The sequence below is a fragment of the Cydia amplana genome, chromosome 4 (genome assembly GCF_948474715.1).
Source record: "Cydia amplana chromosome 4, ilCydAmpl1.1, whole genome shotgun sequence".
Taxonomy (NCBI): domain Eukaryota; kingdom Metazoa; phylum Arthropoda; class Insecta; order Lepidoptera; family Tortricidae; genus Cydia; species Cydia amplana.
The window spans coordinates 88,656-97,104 of record NC_086072.1 but is presented as its reverse complement, the minus strand read 5'-3'; the positions used below and the strand labels follow the sequence as shown (position 1 = coordinate 97,104).

The following is an 8,449-nucleotide window of genomic DNA, read 5'->3' as shown; positions in this document are numbered from 1 at the left end:
CTGGCAACACCAGTATCCCGTCATGGCTGAAATGTTGACGAACTGTCAATTTTAGTGAAATTTTCTTATTTTCGCCATGCCCAGTAATTTGTGAGTTGTGGTTTTCTAATGGATAGTGTTGAATTATTATTTTTCTATAAATAATTGTATATTTTCACGATGAACGGGTTAAGTTTCAGTGAACTCTGTTGCCTGTTTTGTTGTCCGCCATGCCCGGGGAAAATCGCTGCTAAGCTCGCATTCCTACCTCCAGAACCCACGTATGCATTCACGCCCGACGAAGCGGGCTCCAAGTTTTCGCTGACGCTGACCGAGCGGGCGGAATGGCAGTACACGGAGCGAGAAAAGGAGAATATCGAAGGTTTCTACTCGCGGACGACGCGGGGCAACCGCATCGCTTGCCTCTTTGTTCGCTGCAGCCCTAACGCGCGTTTCACGATACTGTTCTCGCACGGGAACGCCGTAGATCTGGGACAAATGAGTAGCTTCTATTTAGGATTAGGCACTAGGATAAATTGCAATATATTCAGTTACGACTACTCGGGGTACGGGGTGAGCGGCGGCAAGCCATCGGAGAAGAACCTGTACGCGGACATCGACGCGGCGTGGCAGGCGCTCCGCACGCGCTTCGGCATCAGCCCGGAGAACATTATCCTGTACGGGCAGAGCATCGGCACCGTGCCCACCGTGGACCTGGCGGCGCGCTACGAGGTGGGCGCCGTGGTGCTGCACTCGCCGCTCATGTCGGGCATGCGCGTCGCCTTCCCCAACACCAAGCGCACCTGGTTCTTTGACGCCTTCCCCAGGTGAGTCTCACCCGCCTTTATCCTCCGCTCCTACATGTACACCTCATATCTAGAGGCTAATGCATGAATCAAGAATATGCTCTTAGTACTAGATATGTATGGTTATAGAACTGGGAAATATTGATTCAGATTGAAAAACAAAGCCACAGAGAATATTATAAACAAAATAAATAGTTCCTAAATGGAGCAGCAACATGTGTTGGCTACCTTCCTGTATATTTTAACATGGGGCTGCACATTGTAACCTCTTGGCTGCTCCAGTTTGTAACACCCAAACAAACAACGTTATCATGCTATGAGTAAGCACATACTTGTATGCCTCACACAAGGAATGCATGACTAATTCACTGTCTTATTACAATAATCAATTAACATTCATTTACATGCACATGACAATTGTAGCAAACTTCTTTAATGGATAACGAAATAGACAAGACTTTTTTAAACATCTGGTAATTTACATTACTGCTGTTTTTGTTATTGAAAACAAAGCAAATTATAATTTCCTAATAATACAATATCGTACAATAAATGTACTAGTATCTAAACAGGAAGGATACTTGATAAATATTTTTAAACATCCTATTGTCCCCCCAGAGGATACTGGCTTTCTCTTGTTTACTTTTAATTCATTGTTAAAAACCTAACCTTTATAAACATCTATATATAATTATTAGTAGATTTACTTGAAGACTTGAGTTGTGAGAGATATCAATATTATTAGTTCATTGAGCTGTAAACGAATGTTTATCACCCACATGTAAGGTCTAGGTCTAACTAGCAACTAAACTGTAGTCTGTTTAACAGCATGTAGACAAAACTGTTTCAATGTCAATCTTCAAAATATACCTACCCTACAGTTGACCAAGTTGATTTGCGATTTCAAGCCATTATCAGTGCCCTTGCATTATCTCCTTAATGTAAAACGCTGTCTATATCAGGCTACCATTTTATCAATAACATCAAAATGAAAACACAAGTAAATGATGTAGAAATTTTATATTCAACAAATTGAACTCTTTAATTATCCAAGCAGCTATAAACAAGACTTTATCAATCATGTATCAAAGGCAATAACTTTGACATGGCACAGACTGACCTCACTGAAACATCAAACAGCCAATTTTGAATATTTCACAAAGTTTGTTCTATTGATTATATCCGCAGAGATGGCAGCTCACCTCATTCATAAATTTCATAATAGCCTAACAACAAGACTGCCGAGCGGTGAGTCTTTTGTGTCTGCTATGAGGGTTTCAAATTCTCAGTTAACTTAATGTATGATGGGACAGTCGCACGGCATGTCAAGATTGTCATGCCCTAAATGTCTTGTAAATTGAGCTCATAATATATTGTACAAATACTTTCGCTATAATTGCTGGAAGCCCTAGATAGTCACTGGGCTACAAAAAGCAATTACTTGTTCTACTTGTTATATCAGCATTTATAGACGCTTCAGTAGCAATGGAACATGTTCATAATCAATTCTGTTTACATGAACTGCTGTGCAGTCATTCATAAACATGAATACACATTATGTGATTGGAAATACTGAATATAGGTACTGAAATAAAGTAAATTTTGTATACATGTTTACAATCATGATGTACACAGAGAATGTAGCCTACTGTAACTTTTGAACCTTAATTGGAAGTATCTTGTGGTTTAGTTTTACAGCTTAAAGAGTACCGCTGGGCACATACATTAGCTGAGCCACTTTCTATTTCCATTACTTTGTAAGCATTATTATTAATTATTATGTACCCATGTGAAAACTTTTCGAAAAATGTATTTTATTATTTTCATTTATTAGTTTTAAGTACTTAATTAATTCATTCATTTAATGCATTTATAATCATGTGTTACATAAGGTCTTACAAAGAGCATTTTACTGCTAGTGTTCACATGAACCAACATTAAATATTTCAACATCTTGGCAGTGAAAAAATATTAAGAAATTTAAAAAATATTATTCAGTTTAACTAGCTTAAATAATTGGTTAAATTTAACGTCAACAATAAAATAATTCCATTTATATGTAATAATTAAAAGTCCATTTATATGTTATAATTAGTAATAATATTAATTTATTCATTGTTTATCAATTAGGATAAGAAAATAGGGATATACATGCCATAAAAGTACAGGATGTTGTTTTAAATTCTAGCCGGTTCGATTCCTGGGTGAGGGAAGCGGATTTTTTTAAATCTTTGGATGCAGTTTTGTTTCTTTTCGAAAATAAAGGAATATTTGTTTTAGGTAATATTTGCTGTCTCCATTATTGAGAGTACTTTCCCTCTGGTGGTATTAGAAAATGCCATCCTGCATTGTACATATATGGTGCAGGTCCGTTCACCAAGTTCATGTGTATTTTATCAACTTATTTAGTCTTTTTGAGACTTTAATGACAGGTTGATATGACCAAATAATCAGTCACACAGTGGGTCATATTTGTTTAATTTTTTTCATTTTCATTAGCTTTGGTGATCATTTTGTTGATCCATATTTTCATACACGGGCTGAACCCGTCATCTCTAGCGTTTGTTACGGCTTTTCGCCACGGCTGCTCTGGGGCCCGCTTTTACGAAAGCAACTGCCACTTCACATTTCCACCCCACCCAAAGGGAAACTAGGCCAATTAGGTCCAGTCTCCTCTATTCATGATCTTACTGACTTCACCGAAAGCGGCAAGAAAATATTTACCAAATAATATTTCGTACTTACATAAAAATCCATGTACGAACCGGTTTTGGGGAGTTGGAACTCGCTCCAGATTAAAAGTCGTACTAGAACTAGTCTACTAAGTACTAACGCACTAAATCTTTTGTTTCAGCATCGACAAAATACCGAAAGTAAACTCTCCAGTTCTCGTGATCCACGGGACCGAGGACGAGGTGATCGATTTTTCGCACGGACTCGCCATCTATGAGCGCTGTCCGCGCGCCGTCGAGCCGCTCTGGGTCGAGGTATGCACCTTATTACAACGACGTAAAGTTGACAGTTGCTCGCCATCTACGAGCGCTGTCCGCGCGCCGCGCCGTCGAGCCGCTTTGAGTCGAGGTATGCACCTTATTACAACGACATAAAGTTGGCAGTTGCTCGCCATCTACGAGCGTTGTCCGCGCGCCGCGCCGTCGAGCCGCTCTGAGTCGAGGTATGCACCTTATTACAACGACGTAAAGTTGACACTGACAGTTGCTCGCCATCTACGAGCGCTGTACGCGCGCCGTGGAGCGGCGCCGCTCTGAGTCGAGGTATGCACCTTATTACAACGACGTAAAGTTGATAGTTGCTCGCCATCTACGAGCGCTGTCCGCGCGCCGTCGAGCCGCTCTGAGTCGAGGTATGAACCTTATTCCCACGGCTTATGGTTTACAGTAGCTCGCCATCTATGAGCCGTCAGCCAAGCTCTATCTTGGGCCCGGTGTATTCTAGCCTTTATGTAGCTGAGGCGGAGATGAGAGGAGACATGCGGGAATCAACCAGTAGCATTGGTTGTAATCCAGCAGAGAAGAGATTTGGATTACAACCAATGCTAATATTGCTAATGGTTCTTTCCCGCACATTTCCTCTCATCTGCTTATTTCCACCTCGGTGGAAAGGCAGTCTAATAACTTCCAGCAGGAACTTTTTCTAAAACCAAACACTCGACTTGGCCTTCGGTCGGACACGTGGCCAAGAGTGCGTGTTGTGAGGCGTCGTACGCCGTATTGTTATCGTTATCGTTATCATAATGCAAACCGTCCAATAAAAACGCGTTATCTCTGAATCTGTGCCGGCATTTAATCGCTTTGCTAACGACAAATATTTTGATGTGATAGGTGCAGGTATGCCACTCCGCAAAGATACAATAGGTCATTGCCGTTTTCAAACAGCTGTGCGTTGATTTCGTTCATCAAGTGACGTATTATATGAATAACAGAAGCGTAGAAAAATGCAGAAGTGCTTACAAATTGACTTATTCAATTCAAATAATTTATTTCAGAATAAAATTCCATAAAACATACACAACAAAATTAAAATTAACTAAAGTATAATTTAATAAGTTAGTAACATTAAAAATACTTAAAACTATGTTGGTAATACTTAAAAACTATATTAGTATACAAGAAACAAACTACTTGCACTATTTAAAATTTATTTCCCCACTGTAGTATGGAGTTGAATCCATCGCCGCAGTATCGGGGAGTCCCACCTCTCGGCCAGTGTATGTAGGATGGTGTTCGTGGAGCCGCGCACACGTCTCATCATCGAGGCGGCCCGTTTCCTGATTACGGCGTAAAAGCCATCAATTTGCCACTCCGCAAACATCGCGGAGGCGCTGCAATGTCGCGGCAGCCCGAACAGCACCCTACACGCATCATTATACTGGACGCGCAGGGCGCCGTATGCACGCTGCGTATGTTTGACCCATAGGCTACACGTGTAGAAAGATTGGCAGTACGCCCTAAAAAGGGTTACTTTGACTTCATTAGGACAACGAAATATTATTGTATTATTGTGAATGATTTTTTACGAGTCTGACGCTGACGGCAATGCCATACGCTATACCTATTTGTAGGGCCTTAGGCTGGTAGCTAGCTCAAAATTAATTATTAAGTTAGGACAGTTATCACTTAATGTGCATTGTGCAAACATTGTTTGAATTTCTAATTGTTTTTGGTACATTAACCCATCGAGTCCCGCCGATGCGATAACGCACACGCTATTTCATTCTTATAAAATGTATGAAAAGTAAAAATACCCCTGGGACTTAAGTTAATATTTCAGTCTATGTCAAGTCTATGGCCAAAAAAAATAATTCATACTGGTACATTACATTAGACATTCAGATCATGAGTTCTTGAGTGTGTAATGAATGGCCGAATGATTTGTAATCGGAGTCCCTGCTCTTGACCTGACGTTAATATCTCTTATCATTACAGGTCACCACTGAACTGTTGTTCGGTTTAACCCATTTCATACATATTATAAGAAATGATAACAAAAACAAACGTCAACGGTAATAATGACTATGCTTCAATCAATAGGTATGCTTTAATGTTCAATTTTATAGTCATCATAATGGATCTCTATTTTATATTTGCTCCACAGTAGAGAGATTGCCACCAGGCATCAAGTCTTTTATTAAATACGGGCTACGATCATGGAAATCCAAAAATTGTCTAAAGCAGCATTTCCTAAACTATGGGTCGCGAGCGAAATTTGCCAGTCAATAAAATATTGATTTGAGAGTATTAAAAAAGAGGCTTATGTCACTCGAATATTGCAAGAGTGATAGGTAATCTTTCTTCGAATTCGGACTATCGCGGTAGCCGTTTTACTCACAGAATGTTTAAATTTTGAAGTGAGATTGCTTACAGTTGAAATACAGTTATCGCGACAAATGTATTCCTCTTAATGAATTGACTCGATAATGCCTGTTTTGCAGGGCGCCGGCCACAACGACGTGGAACTGTTCAACCAATACCTGGAGAGACTGAAACGGTTCGTCTCCGTGGAGCTGCTCAACTGACAAAGACTTCCGGCCGCGGGCCAGACTACTCAAGGTGCGTCCCTGTCTGTAGCTGTAAGTAGTTTCCTAAGGACTCGAGCCTTTTAGCCCGAAACTTAAAGCTCTCGAGTTCTTTTTAGAGCTGGCTTAATGAAATAGGTTTCAAAGAGCTGGTTTTAATAAAGCTAAAGTCTTAAGAAAAGCTATAGCCTTTTTTTAATTATCGCCTTTTTAAGAGCTCAAATCTTTTTTTAAATAAGGCTCAAGTTTTTAAAACCCTTTTGTAAACTTGAGCCTTATTGAAACTCGTAACTTTTATGAATGCATTCGTACTTAGATAATAGTAATTAATTACTTATTATTAGGTGTGTAAATCTTTACACACCTGATCTATTCTATTCTAATAAGTAATTCAAGATATTAGCAAGTTTAGTGTTTTGTATGTTATGCTGATAATGAAATATTAATACGGGAAACCTCGAACAAGATGGGAGGATGAACTCAATCTCACAGCGGGCCCGAAATTGAGAAGAGTGGCCCACGACAGACCCCAATGGAAAGAGCTAGAGGAGGCCTTTGCCAAGCGGCACACTGAGCTTAGAGACATACTCTAATTCAGAACAAAAGGGCTTAATAGATAGATAGATTAATAATTTCATTATCAGTCGTAGTAAACAAATTCAATAGACCACGCGCAGAACGCGTCGAGTTTACTTATTAAAAAAACAGGCTTCGAGGCAAAAAAATGCTGAGTCTTAATATTTAAAGAAGGACTTTCAGCTTTTAAATATGTAGTCTTTTAATAAGGTTATTAGCTCCAGGAGCCAAGAGTCTAGGCTCTTAAATAGAACTAGGCTCGGGGGCTAAAGAGTTAAATAGGGTTTTAGGCGTCAAGAGATGAGGCGAGCCCTTAAAAAAGAGCTAAAAGGCTCGAGTCTTTTGGATCTACTAACTAACTGCGGGAGACCGCAGGGCCCAGCGGGCTCAGCACGGTTCCATTTTTATCCACTATCATTAAGCCCGTCACTTTCGCACTTACATACTTGTTAGAACGTGACAGGCATGGTGATAAATGATAAAACTGCGACCGTGCTACTAGGGCAGGAGGACGGAGACGAATCGTAGGGTATAGTTCATTTCTGACCATTTCTACACGAGACCAGTTTCGAGACAAATCTCGAGAGAGAATTCGTACCACGGAAAATCTGGACCGCGAGGCGGCTTCTAACCATTATCCTCAGTAATCAACGGAGGCGGGCGTTTGCAGGTGACGATCAAAATCCAGCATCGACCCTCAGCTCCGGCACCACCAGCTCGGCCACCGAGAGACTCCTCTAGCTAGCGGGGGCCGGGCCCGCCCGGGCCGGCCCCGTCAAAAACTGCGACTCCTCGCCCACGCCCGCGCCCGCGCCCGCCCCGCGCATCAGCGTCAGCGCGGCCGACGACGAGCCCGCCGACCGCCGCCGCCGCGTGCACCTGCGCTCGCTCAGCGACGTCACCCCCGCCCCCGCCGCGGCCGCGCCCCGCGCGCGCTCGCACTCGGAGCGCCCCGCCCCCTCCCCCGCGCGCCTGCCCGTCGCCTCGCCCCGCGCCCGCGCCGCGCGCAGCGAGACCTGCTCGCCGGAGCGCGCGCGCGAGCGGGACGGCGCCGACCCCTGGCGCAAGATGAGCGACGTGGAGCTGCCCCGCGAGCCCGACCCGCGCGACCCCTGGGTGCGCTCGCCGGCCTCGCCGCGGCGGCGCGGCAGGCTGGAGCGGCGCGCGGCGGCGGGCTGCACGTGCGCGTCGCCGCGGCGCCGCGAGCCGGACCCGGCGCCGCCCGCCCCGCCTCCCGCCGCGCCGGCGCCGGACCCGCTGCTGGAGACCACGTGCTGAGCTCCCGTCGGGCTCGATTTTGTATCCCCCCGGTTGTAAGGTTTCAAAATTATAATAGTATCGTATCATATTTGTGCGAGAGACGCTCGCGCGGTGCGGCCCGCGGGGGCGTCGTCGGGGTCGGGCGAGGAGTCCCCGCCCCGCCCCGCCAGGCTCCCTCGCCGGACGGCCCGCTCGTCCCGGTCTCGTTCCCGAACGGTCTGCCGGGCGACCCGCGCTCGCTCGATTCTTCCGAACGTTGTATATAGCTCTAGGTGGTATGAAATAACTCAGT

The 8,449-nt window shown here is 43.9% G+C and overlaps 2 protein-coding genes across 3 annotated transcripts; both read left to right on the top strand.

Annotated features, from left to right (window-relative positions):
* On the top strand, positions 1-7,873 carry LOC134663012 (alpha/beta hydrolase domain-containing protein 17B). Of its 2 annotated transcripts, XM_063519301.1 has the most exons (5): positions 1-90; positions 174-806; positions 3,640-3,772; positions 6,238-6,355; positions 7,568-7,873. In XM_063519301.1, the coding sequence occupies exons 1-4, from the start codon at positions 77-79 to the stop codon at positions 6,319-6,321; spliced, it is 864 nt and encodes a 287-aa protein (XP_063375371.1). In that variant the 5' UTR covers positions 1-76; the 3' UTR covers positions 6,322-6,355; positions 7,568-7,873. The 2 variants fall into 2 exon arrangements, with proteins under 2 accessions (XP_063375371.1, XP_063375370.1); XM_063519300.1 differs by having other exon boundaries at positions 8-806; positions 7,568-7,869.
* LOC134647476 (serine/arginine repetitive matrix protein 1-like) lies at positions 7,198-8,175 on the top strand. Its single transcript, XM_063501827.1, has 2 exons — positions 7,198-7,287; positions 7,639-8,175. Exons 1-2 carry the CDS (start codon positions 7,198-7,200, stop codon positions 8,173-8,175), a joined length of 627 nt encoding a protein of 208 aa, XP_063357897.1.
* Positions 8,176-8,449: the final 274 nt, after the last annotated feature.

Coding starts and splice junctions, on each gene's coding strand:
- LOC134663012 (XM_063519301.1), top strand. Junction 807..3,639: donor TTCTTTGACGCCTTCCCCAG/GTGAGTCTCACC, acceptor CTTTTGTTTCAG/CATCGACAAAATACCGAAAG. Junction 3,773..6,237: donor TCGAGCCGCTCTGGGTCGAG/GTATGCACCTTA, acceptor CCTGTTTTGCAG/GGCGCCGGCCACAACGACGT.
- LOC134647476 (XM_063501827.1), top strand. CDS start 7,198: ATGAGGCGAGCCCTTAAAAAAGAGCTAAAAGGCTCGAGTCTTTTGGAT. Junction 7,288..7,638: donor CGCAGGGCCCAGCGGGCTCA/GCACGGTTCCAT, acceptor AGACTCCTCTAG/CTAGCGGGGGCCGGGCCCGC.